Consider the following 22,971-nt stretch of genomic DNA (forward strand, 5'->3'; position numbering starts at 1 on the left):
CACAACACCACAACAAAAAAGGGATGATTTTGGCATCTTTACACTGGCACTTGCCACCAGCTGTTGCTGTAAAATTTGATCTCACAGAAGGCTTAGATGTTAGTATAAAAGCATGTGTAAGTGTGTTGTGTACTCCCCAGGGCTTTTGTGTCTCTTTTATAATTTATAGTGTAGATGAGGTGAAAGTGAAACCAGCCTTTTCTCTTCTGGTCCATCTTGCTGAGAGAGGCTAGGAGAGGGTAAAAAGAAAGAAAGAAAGAAAAGCATATTTCTACCCATAACAACTCTCATGATCTTTAGTGAATAGTCGGAGATCATAAAATGTGTAGCAGTACTTTCTACACATCTGTTATGTTTTTAGAGCTGTATGAAGTGTTTTAGTAATCAATAACATTAGACAAGGATCTGTTTAAATGCCATTCTGTTTTCATTTCCATTCTTAAAATTGCTTCCATCTTTTAGCAAACTGATCCATGTTTTCAGTTAAACAGGTTAAAGTGTGCACCGGCGTTCCTGTCACACAGCCCCGACTGCGCTCATGTCACCGTGTAACTCGACACAGCATTGTGTTGTTCTGAGTGAGGGAGCTGATCAGTCGGTCTGCCCGTGTCCTGTGCCGATACTCGCCTGCTGCACCATGAGGGCTAAAGTCTCAGACATGCACAGTAAGGACTGTGTCAAAGTGGCTGTCAGAGTCCGACCGTTCAACAAGGTCAGTGTGCTGATGTTTTCTATGATAACCACTATTTATTTTTCTTTTGTAAGCCATTGCTGTCTGCTTTTTAAATACTCATATTTTGTATTCTTAAGGTGTGACCCACACTGATATACTGCATACTTTATTTACCCTGATAAATCCTGTTGCTTCTTTTAACATTTACAACAGTAAATATAAAATTCAAAATTCAAATTGTGTGTTATTGTGTCTCCTACCTTCCCTTGCACTTACCCTCACATTTTCCTTGAAATCGAAAATAAATGCTTTTATAAACCATTTGCTCTCCCAGCTCTTTTTAGTCTCTCTCCATCATTTCATCTTCTTTCGTTTTCTTCCTTCACTCAGAGAGAGAGGGATGCGGGCAGTCGCTGTATCATATCCATGGTTTCGAGCTCCATCACCATCCAGGATCCACGGGATTCCCAGAACCGACGGTCTTTCTGTTTCGATTATGCCTATTGGTCCCACAGCGGTTTCGCAAGAGACCACAGGGGTATCTATGTGCCTGAAGAGCCAGGAGGGAGATACGCTGACCAGGTCAGGTCATAAATGAGCTGGGAGTGTGTTGTGCAAGATAAAATCTAGATGGTTTGGGCAGAATAAATCTGAATGGATATGAAGTGAGTTATAAGATTAATAAGAATTAATTTACATCTCATGAGATATCATCCATTCCCAGGACAGCGTGTTCCAAGATTTGGGAGAAGGAATATTGGAAAATGCGCTGCAGGTAGCACTCAGTCTTTATCTGATACTCTCTATCTCACATCTCAACTCTTAATAACAAATGTTCTAAAATTACATGCGCAGGGTTATAATGCCACATTGTTAGCCTACGGTCAGACCGGCTCAGGGAAGAGTTACTCGATGATGGGTTATGGGCCTAACAAAGGCCTGATTCCTAAACTCTGCGACCGGTTGTTTCAAGCCATCAAAGAAAACCAGGAGAACAGACAATGTCAGGTGAAGGAAAAACACGATGCAGAATGCTGTGAATGATTCAGTGTGTAAATGATCTAAAATGTGTTTCTTCTTCATGTCCCTGCAGGTCTTTTTCAGTATGTTGGAAATCTATAATGAGCAGGTGGTGTTTGGAGCAAATTCGTTTCTCTGGATATGATACATGCTACGATGCTATTATGTTTCCTGACTCTTCCTTTTCCTCCCCTCTCTGTCCAGGTGGTTGACTTGCTGTCTCGGGCGTCTCGGACTCCGGGCGGGCTCAGAGTCAGAGAGGAGCAGCAACGAGGTTTCTATGTGGAGGGTCTCCGCACAGTCCCCTGCGAGACTGCAGCTCAGGTAGAGAGATGAATGGAAAAAGGATACAAACCAAACCAAACAACTGCAGTAGCCAAAGGCTAAGGTTGCAGTCATGTGCAGTTAATATTAGAATCTTTAGGGAATTAAATGCTTTGTGATCTTCTTCAAAGAGAGCCTCATGAAGCAGTCCAGCATGAATCTGTTGGACTCGTCTGGCAGTGAGCATCAGCATTCATCAGAGTCAGAAACTAACAGTTAAAGAGGATACGGCCATCAGTCTGAGCCCTACCACACTGGGCGATGTCGAAGCATACAAAGGGACATGCTGCTGTTTAATCTAAAAACCAAAAAATATATTTTTGTTCAGAAAAATGTGTTTGCAGGTGGAGCAGTTGATGGAGCAGGGGACGAGGACTCGAACCACTGCCGCCACCCACATGAACGCCAACAGCAGTCGATCGCACATGCTCATTATCCTCCAGCTCAAACAGGTAAAGAGGTTCTGTGCACACTTTTCCAATTTCTTAACATAATTAATACAAGAACAAACATATGTTGTATAAATCTACATTTATGTAAGTGGCTGTAACTTCCTGTCAGATCTTCTCTAAAGAGAGCATCACGAAGCAGTCCAACATAAACCTGGTGGACCTGGCTGGCAGTGAGCGTCAGCGTTCATCGGGGTCAGAAGCTGATAGGCTCAAAGAGGGCACGGCCATCAACCTGAGCCTCACCACCCTGGGCAATGTCATCAGGTGACCTGCTGTTTGACTTGATTTACTTTGCATTTACTTTAGTATTTTTGACACTCTTCCCTCATCTCTCCTCCAGCTCCCTGGCTGATGTTGCGGTGGGGAAGAAGGTCGTGCATATTCCTTACAGAGACTCGGCCCTCACAAAGTTGCTGCAGTCTGCACTGGGAGGCAACAGTCGCACTGTTATGGTATCGGACACTCATTTGATACGAGGTTGAGTCATTGGAAGATGCTTTTAAAGTAAATTGAATATATTTGTTTTTGAGATTGCCACATTGAGCCCTGCTGATATCTGCTATGAGGAGTCTCTCTCCACTCTGCGCTATGCTGAGAGGTACAATAAGCACTGTAAAGTCTTCTGGATATTTCCCTTCTGCTCTATAAGTAACATATTTAATATACGTTTTATACTTTAGTTCTTTTTGGCCTCTCCTTTATGTCGTTCTACACCTAACTTCTTGTCCCATCACCTTTTCCACTTCTTCAGGGCAAAGCGTATCCAGAACCGTGCAGTGGTGAACGAGAGCCCCACCGAGCGTCTCGTTAAAGAACTAAAGGCAGAGAACGCCAGACTGTTGCAGCGTCTGAGCCGTCTGGGCCAGGAGGGACGCAGGGCGAATGACGAGACCAGTAAGAATCAGCGTTTGAATGCAGCAGAATGGGATTCAGAGCTGTTGACAGGTCGTCTCGTATCTTTGTGTGTTCAGAGGAGCTCCGTCAGCTGCTGACCCACAATGAGCTTCAGATCAGAGCCATTCAGACTCTATGGGAGCAGCATGTGCAGGAGGCCCTGAAAGACTGGGAGCAACAGTATGCTAACATCACACAGGTGCATGCATAGATACATACGTAGATGCAGACATGCAAAACACACAAGCAAAGGCTGCAAATGCATTTGATGGAGGTTTTGTATGTAGTGTCTTTAAATGGATGTTTCTTGTTTCCCTCGTCCTCACTGGCAGGAGAGGAGGATGATGCAGATGCATCCCTACATCCTGAACATCAACGAGGATGCTCAGCTGTCAGGGGTGGTGAAGCTTTTCATCCAGGAGGGTTAGTCCATCTGAATCTCTCTGTCTCTGTGCCACGAGATGTATGGTTCTCTCCCTGATAGAAGAAGCTACTAAAGGTGGACAATACCAGATAGTTAAATAGCTTAAACAGCTTAATGTAACAAACATGTCCTGCAGATTTTAACATGTTTGGTGAAATGTTAATCTTTTTATCTTTAGGGGAATGGGACATCGGACTGTGTGACTCCTCCCCACGGTCCATTTGTATCAAGGGTCTAGGGTGAGTTTGCCATCATTGCAAAGAATAAGAAAATTGTCTTTTCTTCAGTATGCATATACACTGATGGGGTCTAAATATTCTTTACATCAGTTTTCTGTCTTACATAAAATTGTTTGTGAGGGGCAGCCAATCAAAAGCTGTTAAAGGCTGGGTATCCATAAAATGAGAGGAGATCCATTAATAACATAAGTAAGGATTATCTTGATGTGTGAATAATGCAAACCGACTGCAGCAGAGTCCAATACTAAAAATATACGGAGCTGGGAAGAAGTCGGATCAGTCCCCTTTTTTGCTTTTATGTGCGTTAGGATCCAGGAACGTCATGCTGTGTTCAGGAATGAACAGCGCAGGGTAACGCTGACCCCGATGACAGGAACAAAGGTTATTGTAAATGGCAATCCTGTTTCCCAGGCAACAGAGCTGCAGCACCTGGTGGGTCTTGACTCAAACCTCAATTATATGATGTGGTTATGTGACATGCTGTTAAAGTATACACTATATATATATATATATATATATATATATATTTTTTTTTTTTTTTTATCAGGATCGCCTCATTCTGGGTTCCAACTGCACCTACCTGTTCATTGGTTATCCATCAGAGAGATGCGGGGATGACTGGAGTCGCTATGATTACGATTACTTCCAGTCTGAACTGGCTGCAGCTGAGGGCATCCACCTGGGTGAGTGTGAATAACTCCACATGAAGGGCTCTTATTTTTTGAAGGAAACTCACTGAACTCATTATATTATTCATCTGCATGTGTTTAGGTGAGTCCAGTGCTGGATCGAGTCAGACAGACCCCAGTCTGCTAGCTGTCTTCTTTGATTACATCAAATTGATGCCCATGGTGGCTGAGGCCAACCAAATGAGCCAGGAATTGAGCAAGGTAACGCACGGCCTCAGGGTGAAAAATTCTGTATTTAATGTGTTTCTAGAAAGCAAATATCTTTGGTTTCCTGTGCGTCATCAGATTCTGGCCATGTGTTGCATTGTGTTTGCAGGGTGTGGAGTTCAAGCTGGAGATTAAAAATCTGGCACTGTCAGATTCAAAAGGCCACGATCTAGAGAAAGACATTGTTGTCAGAGTCACCTCCAAGGGAACCAAGCAGGTTGGTCTGTCCCTGTACGGGGTGTTTTGTCACTTGTGTAAACTGGAGCGTCACTTTGAAAGATTACAATCTTTGCATGCACTCTGCAGGTCTGGATGTGGTCCAAAGCCAAGTTTATTAACCGCAAGTTTCTGATGGAAGAGGTTTACCAGCAGCATTTGGCAGAGCAGAGCGGAGACAATGTATGTTAGCTGAAAGAACAATGTTGATGTTTGTTGGCTTGTATTTACCTTTACATCTCTGCAGATGTTTAAGCTAAATAAAACATGTGCATATTCGCTATATTGACATCACATATTGTTAGGATGGTCAGCACTTCCTAAAGCATAAACCTTTCCAGACCAGTAACTCTATTATTAAGACTTTTATGTTTTTAGGAAGTAGCCGGGCTGTCAACAGTAACATTACCCAGAGATAAAGACCCATTCTGGGATCCAATTGAACCTCTTCTCCTGGGCACTGCCCACCTTTGGCTCCAATCGTTGGCCTTCCGCATCCCTCTGGAAGAGCAGCTAGAGGTACAAACTGATATACTCCATACACACTGGCATCTTCATCTAAAAGTATTTTCAGATGACAGTTAAATAAAGTCAGTGGGTGATGATCCCGGTCTGCAGGTGTTGGGGTCAGAGGGCACAGAGGAAGGCATTCTACAAACACAGCTGGTCCCCTGCTCTTCAACTGGACTGTATGTCACACATGCACAGACACACAAACCTTCAGTGCACAGGTATATCAGTAACTAGACGTTTGCACTTCCCAGCCCTCTGGGTGAGGATGACATCCTGATTGACCCATCAGAGATACTGGGTAGACGACTAGACTTCCAGCTGGTCCTGGATCAGTGTTGTGGCTTACGCTGGATCAGAGAGGCCCGCAATCGAGGTGTTCAGATTGGGTAAGGCACATGTGGCTCGGTGTAGAGTACACTGCATTAAATCCTATTGAACTTGGAGATGGAAACCTGGTTTATATTTACTGGCACATAGAGGAAGCTGTTAATAATTTTAGCTTTTGAAAAGGTACTGTGGAAGTCTCCAGTCTCCAGTCATGTCGTCTTCTAAAAGAAGAGAGTTGTGAAATGCTTTCTTCTCTCCGACATTACTTAATCTCCTTACTCTGTTAGTTTCAGGTTATTTGACTGCAGCCAGCCTCTGTACACTCCAGCTGTTTGGCACAACGTGAATCCTCTGCTGGATCACAGAGTCCACTTTGCCTCCCTCCACACCTCCCAGCGTCTGCTAGACTTCCTGCAGAGCAGCGCTGTGGTGCTGGAGCTCTGGGGCCTTCAAGGTGAGGATGGACATTTTTTTTTATTTATGCCTGAAGTAAGTGAACTCGGTGATAGCTATTATAACAACAAGACATGCTTAATTTTTTTTAATGAACCGCGTGGGATTTAAACATTTAAACTGGATTTTAATTTCATCGTGTGTACATTATACATCACATTATTAAATTTCTCATGCAGATTTAAGAAAAGCCACAGCTGAAATAGAAAGTTTCTTTAAAATTGCTGCTCAGTGCTTGTTTTCTATCCCAGAGGGCTGCACTCAGTTGAAGTCTTCACTGGAAGGTGTGCGGATGACTGCAGATGGCATCTTCATCATTGATGAGTCGAGTCCAACAGAAAACACAGTGAGTTAGACGTTTAGGAGTAATTGTTTACGTTGACATGATTTATTTATTGTCTTATTTATTCAGTGTGTGTGTGTTTTATCACAGCCTGTAGACCCCTCAGACCTCAGTTGTTCAGTAAGAGCTCTTCAGCAGGACTTAGATGAACTAAAGAGTGTTAATGAATCACTGAGGAAAGAGAATCACAGTCTGAGGGAACAACTCAACACAGCCAGGAATGGTAACTAAAACATACACGAGTTTGTGGTTTCTATTCCAAAGAACTGAAAAAACTACCACACATATGACTTTGGAAGCTTTTGACTTGCTCTTTCAGAAACACACACACACACATTTCTCTCTTCTGGTTTTAGGTGGCGAGGGTGCGCGTAGTCGCTCGGTGCGTCCCAGCTGTGATGCAGAGTTTGCCCGCGCTCTGAAGGTTTTCTATCACAGCATGACTTCAGTAAGAGGTCAGCTGCAGCGCCTGCGCAGACACAGGCCCAGCGTACGTATTCACGTGTTATCTTCTGTCTTAGCATGAGTTAGTGTTACTACAATGTGGACATGCTTAAAATCCTTAAAATAGTGAATCAGCACAGAATGAAATATTGACCTGTTTCATCACATTATTAGCTCCAAGAGTGAACAATTTTGAGCTGCTGCGTTTAGAAAATTACATCTGCGCTGTAGTTATTTAGCTTATGCCTCCAATAGATGCATGATAACTGAAGCACTGTGAAGGATCTGCAAGTGTTATTGTTGTGAGAACTGTTTAAGGTCTGGCCAAAAGAATTATTGACTTTAAACATTAGGAATATGGTTCCGAGAACGGGAGCTGATGTTATAGCAATTTACCAACACGTCTGATAAATTGCACTTGAACAGATTGAATCCTGCCCATGGATATAACACTCCTGTTTGCACATCATGCAGGATGTTAATGTGCGTGCTTTCCAGGAGGAGTCAGACCTGCTGGGGCTCAGACTGTTTGTGGATGAGCAGAGTCATTTGCTGAGAGACTTCTCGGAGCAGCTGGAACAGAGCGTCTCTACGCTCAAACAAGATGTAGCCGCCATCGTCCGCCGGAAACGAGAACGATCAGGAATCTGGTCTTGACCAGGGTTTTTATTTTTTTAGGAAAGTATACATTTATGTTGACACTTTAAATTTCGCAACTCTGCAGATATTCCGGTTGAGGGTATGAAATGAGCAGAACCAGGTTCTTACAAACTAAATTCTTTGTTTGGGTAAATAAACATGACGAGGATCTGTTATGATGTTCCTCATTTTCTGTCATATACACTTTTCAAATGGTACATGCTTGTGTTAAAGCTGGAAAAACCATTGAGAGCCAAAACCTCAGAATTCAGTTTTTTCTACTCTTAGCTCTGAAGGATGTCACCGAGAGCAGATATCCCTAATATCTAATATCTGAGGCACAGCAGCTCCACTCACTTGTTTTAACAGTCAAATAAACTGAGGGGCTGCAAGCGCTCAGTGAAATCAAAAGGGGCTGTTTTGAAATATAAATCATGAAAAGCTACTCTAATGAGTTTAATAAGAATGAGAGCATGGGGTTAGAAATGAGGCCTAACAGATTAGAATTAGTTCCCATTACTGAACACTACATGCACAGTGGACCATGTTCAACACAGTTTATACATAAAAGTATTCACCATATTTTCTGTAATACTTCCTTCTTACTTTTTGTCTGTAAAATGAAGTTTATTCCGGTGGATTATTCTTTTAGTACGCTTGGTTAACAACAATGTATATGCAAGTCTACTATTAAGAGTAACTACAAGTGAAGTCTGTTTAAAAAAAGTTTATTAGACTGCATGTATAAGACATCGTTACAGTTCCAAACTGCAAATAAATTAAAAGGCAAAGACAGCTCAAGTTTCAAAATTCACAAAATTCTTACACATTTTTTTTAAGCATCATTAAAAATCCATTGTGTTTTCAAGCTAATGTAGTTCACTTTGAAGCTGTATCACTGGATGACAGAAATCTTCCTCGTGTCTCACTGTGGGGGGATTAATGTTAACGTAAGTGAACAAGAAAAAGACGTCAAACAGCTGAGCGAGATCGTCTCTCCTTATGTTGAGTTTATGACATATTTACGACAGCGTCTCTCACTGCAACGTCTAATTTGGAGGTAAAAAGCACGACGGTTGATGTTTGTAAGCAGTCACGACTTGTAAGAGTACAGACAGTTGCTGTAGGTCCAAAAAAAGATTAGCGTGGGCACATTTACAGGAGGAGGCAGATGTGAGGCAGATTAGTCATCACACAGTACAGAATTTATAAAAAAAAAAAAAAAATCTATGTACAAGAAATATGCAGGCAGACAAGCTGACAGCACGTAGCTGCTCATGAGAAATTTAAAACAAGACAGAGATGAGAGGAGCGAGGCAATGGCGAAAGGCAGAGGATAAGCCTGGCTTCAACTGAAGAGGTAGACTGTGGGATAGACAGACAGTTACAGATATTCTACTGCGAGGAGAGATTAGATTCTTCACAAATAAGCACCACATGTTATTTTTTATCAGAACTGATCATGTTAGGTTTAGGATCAGTATCTTTTTTTCCAAAAACAGCACCCAGTAACATGTTACAGAGAAAGCTGAGGGTCCAGGTGAGGTAGGTTAATCAGGTTTCTAGGATTAGGGACCAAACGGAGCTGCATGAACATGAAACAATATTCATTTCCTTTTGCTCAGAGTAGAAAATAAATGTCAGAGAACATGAAGCACAATGACTGAACATTTCTTTTTCTAATGTTGGACTGTCAGTTGTCTGCACCTCTTTGGGCAAGTTTGAGCCTGAGGAACAGGACTACAGATGATCACAGAGCATGTACAGGAGCAGTTTTGGTGTTTATATAGTACATTGGTGATTATTGCATTTAAAAAAAAAAATCCACTTCCTTCCTAAAGGAAACCCATGTGAAGCACTGCTATCTGTTTCCATTTAAAATTACAGTCCTATCTGTGCAGCCATGGGGTTTGAATGCACAGATTTTGTTCTTACCTAACGTCAATCAGCTTTCTTTTTCAGAGGGTAAAAAACGCGGGGTTGTATGTTAATCGGATTGTAAAGCCACAGGAGGCATATTTTAGATTTTTACCTGCTATTTCGTTTATTCTTATAAAACACTGAGCACGCATTTGTTGTGTAAATTATTATCTCGCTTGTTTAAAAAGTTGCCTTATCGCTTCTTTGCCAGGTTCAAGTCTCAGTGCAGACAGTTCAGAAGACAGTATAAAAGATGGACGTGGCTTCCAGTTGTGAATGCCTTAAACCTGCAATCTGTTTTACGGTCACCAGGGGGCGACAGCTGTGGTGGCCAAAAAAAACTTGGGGCTTTCTGAGCTGACCTCTGGAAACACTTTTCTGCTGGGTTTATTGTTTCAGCCACTCATTTGAGATAACGCTGAATAAAAATAACTTGTGATATAATAATAACAATGATAACTTGTGATTGACAGGATGTTAGCCAATGAGTGTAGTTTCACAGTCAAACCGGCTTTCTTCCATCACATCCAGTTTCAACAGCAAGATGGCTCATCGAAGCTTCAAGGTGGGACTTCACAAACTAGTGGGTGATTACATGGTAGCTATGTCCATCTTTTATATTGTATATGTCAGTACTAAAATACTTTTTTGGCTGACTTGAAATAAATATCTGTGCATGTAAATAAGAGCACAGATCATCCATTACAGCCATGGCCATATTTTATCACTCTCTGAAACAACCCTTTTACATTCATGGTTGGAAAACGTTTCGTCTTTCAGCTCCCTCCTTCAAGCTCAAGGGGAGAATTAAAATTTAAAAACGCATCACTAGTCATGTCTCCATTTCCCACACACACACACACACACACACACACACACACACACACCCACACACACACACACACACACACACACACACACACACACAAAATGAAGCAGCAGAAGACAAACTTCACAGTATAAAAATAACTCAAACCACAGAGAGGTCCATAATTTCACATTAGGCCCATTTTTTTTTCCATTTTCTGAAGCCACGCAAAGACAAACATCACTCATTAAGAGCTGCAATCCAGAGCAGTGGAGTCGGCAGTGTTCGGGTATTTAACATTATATTCATATAGGTCCTGAAAGATGATCACCAATATATGGATGATGCCACTATCAACCAGACTGAGAGACACCTTTCTCAGTGTCTGTTTGTTTCCATTGCTAGCTTTCCCTGAATAATGTCTCGAGTGTCACCAAAAGAGGACGGGGATTTATTCCTGTTGGCTCAGCCTGTTGAATCAAGCAGACCAGGTGTAAACTCAAAATAATTCAGTGAGCAAACTGGTCCACCTTACAGCCAAACTCCATCAAAATTTAGAGGAGTCATGGTTACTGCTCACAAACAACCATAGATTACCAACACAGCACTCAGAGACACATTCCCCATCCTCAAAAAAGAAAACAAACAGACTGCTGTGTATCTGCTTCACGTCTCCATCCTTTCACTGATCCAGTGTCTCAGGCGTTGGTGCCTTCGTTCTCAGCCGCTCGGCCGTCACTCGCCGTCGTTCCATGTGTGATGAGGGTAGGTGGGGCCACAGACACGTCTCGCTGGCTGCTGTGCCTCGAGTGGCTGTCTATCTGATGGAGGCTGCTGTGAGTGGAGAGCGGATGGTCGAGACGTGGATTGCTGCCATGGAAACTGCGGTCCTCTGTACCTCGGTAAACCACGGTATCGCTCCTAATGGGGGAGAAGCAATGAAAGAAAATCTGAGCTTCGACTGATTCACATCATCTGAGAGGAAGCGAGAGCATCGTGGATTTCCTGGTCTACCTGTCATCTCGAGTGCGCCGCAGGCTGCTGTGGTAGCTGGCCTTGCTGTGGACGCTGCTGGCCTTACTCTTGGTGGAGGAGGGGTGCCCGTGGTGAGTTCTAACTGGTTCATCAAGGTCGTCTAGAACAGCTAAGTGGGTGGAGGAGGCGTGTGTGGAAGTGCCCTACAGGAGGAGAGATCAAACACATGTAGCGCTGAAACCGCTGAGATTAAAGATTTAATTTAACACCCGACACCTTTGCACAACGTGTAAATATTCAAATCCAAAAGGCTACATCTTGCTCAAGGCTCTGTGTACATTACTCCAGCATAAGACATTCATATCTTTTGGGTCTTGACTCAAATCTAATGACAAGATTCTGCCTCAGGTTATTACTTTTATTATTATGATAGACACCTAGCCAGGTTCACAGGGGTTGAAAAGCTTCATTGATGATGCGGCTAAATATTATCAATGAAGAAATATGTACATGAAAACACCAGTCTGATTAAACCTTTATCAAAGCTTCTAGATGCTGACAAAAAAAACAGGCATACAAGATACGATCTTTCATTTCAGTCTTCTCTTCCTTTCATCAGTTTCAAAAGAGCTCAGAGCCGTAACCTGTGGACATTCATGTTTGGACTTTACTCCCACGGCACTTATAAATAATTCCATCCTGCTTTTTTTTTTTGCTGTTGTCTTTGCAGTCCTACCTGAGTGGATGTCCCTCTGGACTTCCTAACGATGGGGGTGTTGGGCTCACGCAGCAGAGACTGAGCAAAGTCTGGCTGCTCTTGCAGCACCTGGCGAGACTCATTCACCCCACTGCTGCAGAAAGAAAAAGGTGAAGGAGGTCAGAGGTGGGACGTTTTTACAGAGGGGACAAGTCGCAGATAAAATTGGAACCAAGAGACAGATTGGGGGGGGAAGGAGTAGGAAGACATTTTGGATTCAAGAAGAAATACGGGAAAGAGACAAGAAAACAGTTGATAAGGACAGCATAGGGAAGATTAATGATTAATGTGCTGTTGTATAGCAACGTGTCACCACAAAAGGAAATACAGTAGAGATACTAAACCCCTGAACAACTGAGAGGGAAGGAAAATTGCATGTGAAACAAAGTACAAGATACTTGTAAGTGCATACTTAGTTGTGATAAACTCAATTTAGTCCTCTCGAACATTAAAAGACACACAGTCTCTTCTTACTCTTTGCGCCTGCGTCCATGTAGGAAACTGGCCCACTCAAAACAGGTCTTCTTGCTGCCCACCCAGAAAACAGAGGGGATCCCCACCACGAGCATCATCAGATATTTAATTAGGAACAAAACCATGGCCGGCCTGCTGGTCTCCTCAACCTGAAAATAAAATAAAATGCACATGTTAATGATGCAATCATCTAATCAGCACAGCATGGAGTTTTTAAAAACACAGAGTAAAGTGAAGCAGAGGAGAGAGAGGAAGAGAACAAAGGCTTTGATTATAATGTAGGCCGACTAATTGTGCAGTAGAATATTTCCTCGACAACTAAACATGAAAGATATGCTAAAAGCTTTGGATCCACCAACATTTAACAAACTAAAATCCTCAAACATAATCTAGACAAACCGAGCTGTTTGATGGATCTCCCAGCAGAGGGCAGAGATTTACAGCAGTTCTTGGTCCTCTTTTTATTGAATATAAATCCCAGATTTTTAAGAAATACAACAAACAGAACGCTGTGTCGTTCAATCCCAAATCATGGTTTCATCTGTCCGATAAAATTTCACTGTGGGAAACCATCAAACACACTGAGTACTGTGTTAAAAAGTTTTTGTGGAAAACCATTATATTGTACTTTAGGTGGTCTTTAAGATATCAAATTCTTTAAATTTTCTTTTTAAATTAAGATAAAAATCTTCCTAAAGATGCTATTAAAGCAATTTACCCTCACTACAGTGAGGGTAAATTGCATGAGCAGCTGAGCCTTTTAGTGAGATAAGAGATTTATTGTTTTTGAAATCCGGGCCCAGAAGAATTTCCATTTATTAATTAGCTTAAGTCTCTGTCACCCATGCTGAGATGAAATGTGTCTTATTTAGATTATCAGATAAAACGAGAAGCCCTGGGTCTTCAGTAAATTACCACCCGTGAACACACACAAAGAAAGAAACTCAAATGAACTTTGACACCACAAAAGAATCTTCAATTATCCAAGAACAAGCAACTGCGCCCTCTCCCAGAACACACAGAAAACCCCCGGGCAAAGATCACATAACACACAGCAATATTGAAATTCCAGAGCTGTAATAGGACGTAAAGGGGATCTTCATGATCTTCACAAACACACAGACACACTCACACAATTTGACAAGTGATGGAAACAATGACAAAGCCTTATGAAGTAAAGGTGTGGGTGCACACATCCAACTGACTGACACACAGGTAGGGATGGAGTATGTTTGCGTCTGCACTGTGCACAATTATCTGGTTAATAATTTAGCACTGGACTATATGAATCACTGCATTCCCACCCATCTTCATAAACACGATAAAGCCCTTATGGAGGACTGGCAGCAGACCGTGACTAAGCAGCCCAGGGAGCAGAGGGGCTGAAAGATGCATGAGAAAATTAACTGAAATACAAAGAGAAAAGGAAACGGAGCAAAAACAAAGATGGGAGAGGTTGGTTTTTTTTTTGTGGAATTGGTCTTGAGAGCTATATTAGCTGAGCTAATGATGCATGCCGCACTCTGCTCCCCTCCCTCACAAATACCTACTCACTCAGCCGCACACACAACTAAGTGCCAGCTCTTACCCACTCTCAACCAAGCACTCAACATCTTTGGCCAAATCCCAGCTCCCACCCTTGGCCCTTAGGTATCCCATTTCTTTGGGAAATTGAAGGATAGTGGTCACCTAGCCCCCCAAACAGAGCGTGGAGGACCACCTTGCCCTAAGCTGCAGTGAAAAATGGAAGGGGAGAATTGAGATCGGGCCTTTGATCATGAAATAATCCATCTATCCATCCATCTAACGGCTTAACTTAGGGACGCGGGGGGCTGGAGCCTATCCCAGCAGTCATCGGAGAAGAGGCAGGGTACATTTTGGACAGGTCGCTAACACAGAGAGACAGGTGACCACAGGGTCTCACATCCACACCTACGGCCAGTTTAGGATCACCAGTTAATGTGACGTGTGTCTCTTTGGAATGTGGGAAGAAGCCCATGCAGGGAGAACATGCCAACTGTACAGTGAAAGGCACCAGCCAATCAGGACATGTGCAGAGAAAGTGCTAACCACTTCACCACAATTCTTTCTTTCATTAAGTAAGCATGGGAGTTCTTGTTGTAGTTCCTAAATGTCTTCCCACTACTGTACGGTAATCAATTCTGACGTCACTGGCTACAACAAAGGTAAGAGCTCATCTGAATAAAACCTGGTTAAATTCCAGATACCAATTAAAAATCATCTTCACGTTAAACTAGTAATTGTACATTTTTGTTTTTATTTCTCAGAACCGAGTGGCTAACATAAACTAGCTAAAATGTTGGCTAACCAGAAAAAATTTCTGATTGGACTTTTTTTTTTTTTTTTAAATGAGACTTTGTTTTTCCCTCGTGTTTTCATACATTTCTGGCCTACAGAACATGGCAAGACTTAACTTGTAAAAAAGCTAAAAAACAAAAATAAAAAAACCCGTTGAGCTCCATTCTTGAGTAATTGTGTATTCATGTCAGGTCAGATAATCGGAAAAACCAAGTTTCAGACCGAGAAAACAGACATGATTTTCCTTTTTTTTTTGGCTAAGTGAGTTGCATTTTCTTAAAGTCCGGTAGATAAAAGTAAATAACTTGCTGAAAATAGTTGTAAGAAAAGTTTGATTCATTCCTTTATTGCATATTAGTTATTTTCTAACAGTAACTGCGATGACCCCTGGGTGGTGAATGTGTCTGTGTTTTGTGCTGTGATTTGTTCTACAGGTGCTGATCGAAGTAACTGGCTGTATGAGCTAAACCTGGGCCCAGTGAGCTTGGTTATAAAAGCTCCATCCTCTCAGGTCTCTTTTGCTCACTGCCCTGATTTGAATACTAGCTTCCTGAACTAGATCCACTTAGCTACAGCACGTGTTCTTGGGTTATTTGCCTTCTACAGACTCTGCCACACACTCACTACTGACTAGCTGACAAACATGTTCTTTTTAATTATGTTCCATAAAAAAATGATCCTTTACTAGTTACTACCTGTGAGCCAGGTTGTGAGACAATGCATAGGTGCTCTTCAAATACACCAACTAGTTAAAAAAATGATAATTCTAGATAATCTTTGTCAGACAGGTTAAGTAACTATATATCAAAATCAGCTATGAACACTTTATTGTTTGTTTTGCAGTACTTTGCCTTTTCCCGGTCCATGTTGTCCCCTCAGTCTGACTTAAAAAAAGCACACGAACACACTTAAGCTGGTGGGATGACTTCACAACTTGGGAATCCTGACCATTTGAGGAGTGCATGAATGGAAGCTATATTGATGTTAACTCCTTCCACTGGAGAAGTATCTTGTTCACTCATTATTTATGATATGTTTAGTAGTCTTACACTTTTCTTTCCTGAGACACAGACAAGCTCCCTCCCCAATAAGGAAAGAAAAACACAGATTCCTCAAAACAGAGCACCTGCAGATTTTCACCATTCAACTTTGGCAGTATGACAGCACAGACAAACTGAGTGACAGAGCTCTGATATTTGTTTGCAGCTGAGAAAACAGGCAGCATGTGCTTTCAGACTGTAGACTACCAGATTTGATTAGCTACTCCGACACTTTTTTTTCTTAAGACAGGCTATCCAAGTATAAAGTTGCAGCACAACAGCTGGCAGCTGTAAAAATGATTTACACATGCACCGTCTTAACAAGCACAGATAGTGTCTTCTCTAAAGTTTCACTATATTATTACATCATCTAGTAAGAAATGAAACATAGTTTGTCTAGTGAGGTTAACACCATCACATCGTGCACTTTCTTATTTTCATCCTTTTACCTTGTATGGGCATGGGATGTGATAACGCCTGCAGTTGTTCTCCATCCATGTTTTCTCCCAGATCGTCCGGTATGTGTGCTCGTATATGTAGCAGCCAATCACAGTGAACAAGGGAGCCAGGTATAGCACAGAGAACACTCCCATCCGGATCATGAACTTGACTAGTTTGGTCTGGTTCTCCTTCTCCAGAGGAATTTCCATGCGCACCCTGTTCAGAGCGACAATGCCCACTAAAAGCAGGGAGACACCAACCTGACAGAAGACAGACAAGAAATTAAGGCTCAGTGAACCTTTAAAATACTCTTTTAAAGGTTGGGTGACTGACAGACAGGTCTAAAAGACATTTAATGACCCACCCACCAATCCATCTCTTCCAATGTCCACACTTGTATTATTTCATGCAGTCATTAATCGGTTCACACCACATCCATCCTACTCACCACTTCTTTCATCCACCCACTCACTCATTTATCTCCTGAACTGTACTCACCGCCACATTGACACAGAGCGGTGCCAGAACAAACCACCTCAGGGCGTCGATGTCATACAGCCCTATGAAACACACTCCACTGATCCCATCTCCCTCGATTTTATTCAGGGCCAACAGGGTGACGGTCAGGGCCCCTGGGAGGCCCCAGGCAATCGCATGGAAGAGGAGGGCTTTCTTCTCAATGGCCTCGCTGCCCCATTTAGGCACGGCAGCCAAGAACCAAGTGATTGTCAGTATGACCCACCACACACTGCCGGCCATAGTGAAGAAATACAAAACCATGAAGAACAGGGTGCATGCCTGAGAGAGAAACACAGGAGGAAAAACCTCTGATCAATTAATCGTTTGGGAAAGGTCATCAAAACTGTAGATCTGCAACTATAGAGTAGTAAAATGTAAATTCATGACACGTGTGCGCTCTAAGTCAGTAAATAGATAATTGCACTGTGTAATAAAGATAAAGTAATGAAGTTAATAAGACAGCATTTTTAAAGTGTAGCATAGTTATTTTTATTAATTGCTAAATAAACATCCGTCAACCTCATTATTCAACCACAAAATAAATAATTTAAAATCTAGTTTAGAAGTTTTTAGCCCAGTAAATCATCACTGATGTGCCGACAATTTTAAATCGGGCAGTTTTCTCCCCCAGATTCCATAAAAATGAGCAAAAACCTTGTTGTGTGAGCCCTGTGTTATGGTGGATGCTCTGAACTGGGAAGGGCTGACAGGGTTGCACGCGACCCTGCCTTCCAGCAGGAAACCCAGGAAAAACACCAGCGACACCATGACGTAACACACAGCATAGAAGATGATTGGTCGCTCAGGGTACCGAAACCTATCGAGGAAGATAAAAGAAAATGACTTTGTGTCTTTCTCCACTGCAACGATACTAATACTTTCAAAGAAATTTCACTACATTCAGCTTTTCAAACCTTGTAACATCAATCAGGAATGTCAGGAAGGTGAAGAGTGTTGCAGACAGACAAACAATGGAAACAACTCCAATGAAGTATCGGATGAAGGTGAGCTCCTGCTGGTTGAAGAACATTGAGGGGCATGGGGCAGAACAGTCCTTCCTGCCCATAAAAGTGTAACCCAGGTCTGGGTCGACCTTGAGCTCTCTGGGGCACCAGAAACCATAATCTCTTTGGACGGTCATTGATGATTGGTCAGTGGGTTCAGAGCCTGTTAGCAGGTCCTCTAGACGAGGATAGGGCTCGTCACAATCTGGGAACCTGCCCCCAAAAAAGTAAAAGAAATTATATAAAGACAACAGCCTCCACAATGACCTTAAGGCTACATCAACGCAGCAGTTTCAGGAAAAATATTATAATCTACATCAAGGTAAGAAATCACTACATAGAGTTACATTGCTCTAAACCTGTACCCTGTAGCCTATATGCTGTAGACTTAATGCAGGACTATAAATCAAGCATAAGTTTCAGTCAGATGTACCTCATCTCAGCAAGTCTAAAATGACAATAAAGCTAAATTAATTTTTTTTTTTTTTTTTTAAATATAGCAGATTCATACCTGCTGCACTCCATATCATCTGGCCAGGCTACGCCAAAAATTTCCATGAGTTTGTGGCACTCATCCTTGGCCCGCTGGCAAAGGGATCGGCATGGCATGGAAACGTGGCCGTACACAGTGCAGACTGGAGCGTATAGTGCACACAGGAACATCCTCAGATCAGCACTGCACACCAGGTTTACCATTGGATGAAAAGGCTTTGGAGGAGAAAAAGAACAAAAAATGCATAAATAAAATGTTGACACCAATATTTTTATCTATGCAAAGCTCTATGACATAAAAACACTGACTGTGCAAAGTAAATGATACGTGATATCCTACTCTCAGAGCAATACCTCTAAACACTGACATTTCGTGCTGCTGGTATATTCAACACTAAAGTCAGTGTTAATCAGCATGAAAAGCTTGTTATTAAACATGACGTGTATGTGGATGATCCTAACACACATGCAGTGTCTTATAAATATACATTTACACACAGGCTCAGGACGTTAAATGCTATCGGCAGCACACACGAGAAGGCTCATATTTAGCCAGAAATAGATATCAAAGGGCATGGAGGGAAAGCGAGAAGGATAGCAAATAATCTTTCAGATGCAACTTCCACTACTACTCAGTATTTCATCAGCAGTTAGAGGCTTATGAAATATGTACAGCTGCAATCATATTACCACAGATCTCTTTGAAGTTGGGGACAGCAAAGGCAGACTACTGAAGGCTGGAGCTACAGCCATTTGTCAGTAAAATGAGCAAACAAACAGCAGGGCTTTTCACACATGGGAGATTATATACCCTGTTCCCTGTAGGGACAGACTTAACGGTTTAAGGATGACTTTTGACCTTCATGGTGCTGTTAGAAGATCTCAAAACAAATTACAAGGAAAACTTAACTCATACTTACTTACTTATTACTTGCATATTAAAAAAATCACATTATAACTTGTGCACTTAATACTATTTCACAGATGCACTCATAAGTTTTAATAACATTGTGCTTGACACTTGCTTGACAGCACATAACACTGCATTGTGCATATGCGTAAAGGAAAAAATGTGTTTGTGTGACACAAAACAGTAAATTTCCATTGATTGCTTATCATAACAACTACAGTGCATCCTCATATAGAGAGCATTTGTGAAAATATCCATGCACCAGTAAATGCGAGTGTGTGCTTTATGCTCATTTCTGTGTGAGGTCAGGCCTTACGAGTATGTTTTGATCGTTCTCAATTGCCGTGTTCTAGATCTGCACACTGGAGATGTTCCACCAGTAAATGGATGCAGTGGTGCATGAGACGTGTGACACAGTTTTGCGTATTGCACAAAGACAAATGTGAGTGTGTGCACACGCCACCACTCAACTTCATGAATTTTGCAACCAATGCTTCTTTTTCTTTTCTTTTTTTTAAAATCTATTTAATGAGCAGCATGCATTGTGCCCAATGGTATGAAAACTGATCTAGAAAAATGATCCTTTTATTTGGCTGTAATAATATTTAAGAAATTCTCACATAATCTTGCCTCTTCAGTGTTTTCTAAGATGCTTCAGGAGCCATACAGGAGCACACACTTCTGTTTGAATAATGTGCAAACCTCAAGACATGATGGGGAAGTCCAGAGTGAAGGCTCGGCTAAATATCTAACCAATCAAATATGTCCAGCCAGTGGAAATATAGGAACTGGATTTTAGTTGTGCTGTTTATTTCCTCTGCTAAGGACATTGTATGATGTTACCAGGATTAATCAATAAATTATAGACAGATTTGTATACAAATTGCATCTACCAAACTACACATCAGACTGAAGGCAGAACTATTAGGAGATGTTCTTATTCTAACATGAAAAAAAAGTATTTATCACACTTTTAAGTTCGCCACACTGGAATAATAGAACCTGGCAGACAATTTAAGATACAGTAATTCTTTGTGTAAAAAGAAAAATCTCCAAGAAAGCCAAAAACATGATCACATGATCAGCAGGCATCTCTTGAAACTGTTGGAGTCAAAGTGCATGAACATTCAGCCAGAGGGAGATTGCACCAATTTCACCTGCCTGGGAGGGGTACCATGCCTCAGCTGTGTGATATTAGACAGCGCATGAGTATCACTTCAGCAGTTTTGTGTTTACAGCAATCAAACGGATTAATATACAATTTACAAAAATAATTATGACACACACTTGCATCCTCTACATTGAGATGTCGTAAAAACACACACACACACACACACACACACACACACACACACACACACACACACACACACACTTGTATTTGCAACTTGCAAGTGGTAACTTTGCCTGCAAAAATTTCTAGGCCTTAAAAGGAGGATATGAAGTTTAATGACTGTGTGAGAGCGTTCAATTTCTTTTTTGTACTGCGTTTAAAAACAAACAAACACCCCCCCACCCCCCAAAAAAAACCACAGTACATATGTTCAGGTGGTGCCAGCTGAAACTGGAGAGTTTCAAGTGCCTGACATGAGTCATGTTCACTGCAAGGATTTTACTCAGAAATAAGATGTTATTTGAGATAGTGATATAATGGATTGACACTCTTCTAAAATTCTTTAACGCCATCTAATGCTATCTCCGATGTTAACTGATAATAATGACAGTGTTAACAGGTATCCTTATTAATGTAGCAAAACATCTATTCATGCTTAATATAGAAGACAGACAAACAAGACAAGCTGTAACTGTCAGCAGCTTAAAACCTCTCCCTCACTTCTGCAGTTGGAGATCTAGCGACTGCAAAAAACAGTACAGGATTTGATTCGGCTCATATGGTACTGTGGCTCACTGCCACAAATATCACTGCTAATTTGAATGTTTATGATAAGTGTTCTGTGATGTGACTCCAAGTACGTTGTAAATTCCTCAAATGAATTTTTAAATTTACTTGAATGTATCACTTCACCATTTGCGTTCTCCGTTTCTGTACTGGTGCACTCTTTCAGTAAAGTGCAGTATAATTCTTTCCAAGCCATTAAAAAGAAAAAACCCAAATAAAATCTGAAAGTGTTCTGGTCCTCAGTTTCAACTCCCACCTCACTCAGCGAGCCTAAGGCCACACTTAGACGACGAGTATCTGCTTTCTGCATGAGTGTGTGTCTGACTGCATGGGCGACTGGAGGCTTTCTTCTCCTCATACTAATTCTACAGCAAATGTGTGTGCAACTCCTTTTCTACATGTCCCCATTCTGCCCATTTTGCCAGTGTGTGTAGGTTTACATGTGCACTTGTGTGTATGCGTCAGTGTTCTTGTATTTAGCCTATGTCCCACTTATTGCGTTTCCAGTGTGTGTGCTTATGCTAGGCTTGCGTGCCTGAAAAAGTCAGCGTGTGTGTGTGCACAACTATTTTGGCAGTCAGGGCAATTGCCCCCACATCTCCTACCACAAAGAGAATATTGATATTAAGTGGTCTAACTGTGCCACCCAGCAAGAGAGAAGGGGGATGGCAATCAGCCTTCCATGGTGGGCAACTTGAGTGAATTGCTTGGCATTTTGTGTGTCAGTTGTGATGGAGGAACAGGGAAAGGAAAGTAGAATAGCCCACAAATCTGCCTTGGGGGAGAGGACAGCCTATTAAGACATGGAAAGATGTGGAAGAATGAGTAGGGTGGGGAAAAGAGGATACAACCATTGCAGTGAATCTGCTTCCTGCATTGTTTTATTTATTTTAGTCTATAGTGGACAGATGATGAAGCAAGAATAAAGTCACACTATTAAGAAAACAGGTACCTACCTTTAAAAAAAAACACGAAAAACAAAGTAAATGTACAATCCACCTCCATTGAAATCTGCAGTATACCAGCACATAGTCTTATCCATTAAATATCCCAGTTAGCTAAGTTATTGAGATATCACAAATAAACTAACAGTTGCAGTCCAATACTTTAGAAAAGCAGATTATTTAAACTACTGCCATGTTTCTGCCCAAGTAAATTTGCTGGGAAATATGCAATTTAATGCATACAAACATACCATCCACGAGTGAGCAAGCACACTGTGCAACAGACTGCTGTCTGCAGCTGCTGGAAAAATGCTGACGTCATTTAAAAATCTAAAGAGTTTGTGGTGTCCTTTTTTAATCTATTTTTTCTATATATTTTTTTTATATCTTTCCTTTCATTTTGTTTTTATATCCTTAAATGGCAGCTATATGTCAATCCTTAGTAGCACACCTACTGGAAAACAAATTTGTGAAAACTCTGGCATTACCACCATTTCCGAATGGATTCTAAAATGCAGTCCGACCTTAGATAACTGAGCCACAATTACAGAAAACATAATGTGACAAACTCATTTAACAGCCACTCACACAGGGACAAAGACACACACAGT

The 22,971-nt window shown here is 41.6% G+C and overlaps 3 protein-coding genes across 4 annotated transcripts in view; 2 read left to right on the top strand and 1 right to left on the bottom strand.

Moving 5' to 3' along the window:
• Positions 1 to 637: 637 nt before the first annotated feature.
• kif28 (kinesin family member 28) lies at positions 638 to 6,723 on the top strand (the record flags this gene model as incomplete). Its single annotated transcript, XM_005915237.2, has 24 exons — positions 638 to 712; positions 1,064 to 1,255; positions 1,398 to 1,448; positions 1,529 to 1,681; positions 1,767 to 1,802; positions 1,898 to 2,017; positions 2,362 to 2,469; positions 2,579 to 2,733; positions 2,810 to 2,921; positions 3,000 to 3,067; positions 3,221 to 3,363; positions 3,441 to 3,562; positions 3,696 to 3,786; positions 3,966 to 4,026; positions 4,335 to 4,458; positions 4,574 to 4,709; positions 4,798 to 4,916; positions 5,032 to 5,139; positions 5,229 to 5,321; positions 5,517 to 5,657; positions 5,757 to 5,827; positions 5,903 to 6,037; positions 6,266 to 6,432; positions 6,683 to 6,723. Coding segments are annotated over exons 1-24 (2,622 nt in total), but the record flags the coding sequence as incomplete, so codon positions are not given.
• Positions 6,503 to 7,393, top strand: LOC121812328 (kinesin-like protein KIF28P). The gene is made up of 3 exons (XM_042214237.1): positions 6,503 to 6,777; positions 6,865 to 6,997; positions 7,131 to 7,393. Exons 1-3 carry the CDS (start codon positions 6,724 to 6,726, stop codon positions 7,298 to 7,300), a joined length of 357 nt encoding a protein of 118 aa, XP_042070171.1. The 5' UTR covers positions 6,503 to 6,723; the 3' UTR covers positions 7,301 to 7,393.
• Positions 7,394 to 8,569: 1,176 nt separating this feature from the next.
• Positions 8,570 to 22,971, bottom strand: part of LOC102293026 (frizzled-3) — a 31,896-nt gene continuing 17,494 nt past the window's right edge. For both annotated transcript variants that reach the window (XM_005915043.3, XM_042214227.1), the window contains 9 exons: positions 18,626 to 18,822; positions 18,025 to 18,327; positions 17,765 to 17,927; positions 17,090 to 17,389; positions 16,600 to 16,851; positions 12,792 to 12,940; positions 12,297 to 12,411; positions 11,600 to 11,763; positions 8,570 to 11,506 (listed from right to left, as the gene is read on the bottom strand). In XM_005915043.3, the coding sequence (XP_005915105.1) occupies positions 11,284 to 11,506; positions 11,600 to 11,763; positions 12,297 to 12,411; positions 12,792 to 12,940; positions 16,600 to 16,851; positions 17,090 to 17,389; positions 17,765 to 17,927; positions 18,025 to 18,327; positions 18,626 to 18,822 (1,866 nt within the window). In that variant the 3' untranslated portion in view covers positions 8,570 to 11,283. The remainder of the gene's footprint in view (positions 11,507 to 11,599; positions 11,764 to 12,296; positions 12,412 to 12,791; positions 12,941 to 16,599; positions 16,852 to 17,089; positions 17,390 to 17,764; positions 17,928 to 18,024; positions 18,328 to 18,625; positions 18,823 to 22,971) is intronic.

This window comes from Haplochromis burtoni, unplaced genomic scaffold (assembly GCF_018398535.1).
Source record: "Haplochromis burtoni strain Fernald_Lab_line unplaced genomic scaffold, NCSU_Asbu1 Contig_11, whole genome shotgun sequence".
NCBI classification, from domain to species: Eukaryota; Metazoa; Chordata; class Actinopteri; order Cichliformes; family Cichlidae; genus Haplochromis; species Haplochromis burtoni.

Excerpts from the sequence above, each read along its gene's own strand:
- LOC121812328 (XM_042214237.1), top strand. The coding sequence starts at position 6,724 with ATGACTGCAGATGGCATCTTCATCATTGATGAGTCGAGTCCAACAGAA. Across the intron at positions 6,778-6,864 it reads CGAGTCCAACAGAAAACACA|CCTGTAGACCCCTCAGACCT; the intron begins GTGAGTTAGACG and ends GTTTTATCACAG. Across the intron at positions 6,998-7,130 it reads ACTCAACACAGCCAGGAATG|GTGGCGAGGGTGCGCGTAGT; the intron begins GTAACTAAAACA and ends TTCTGGTTTTAG.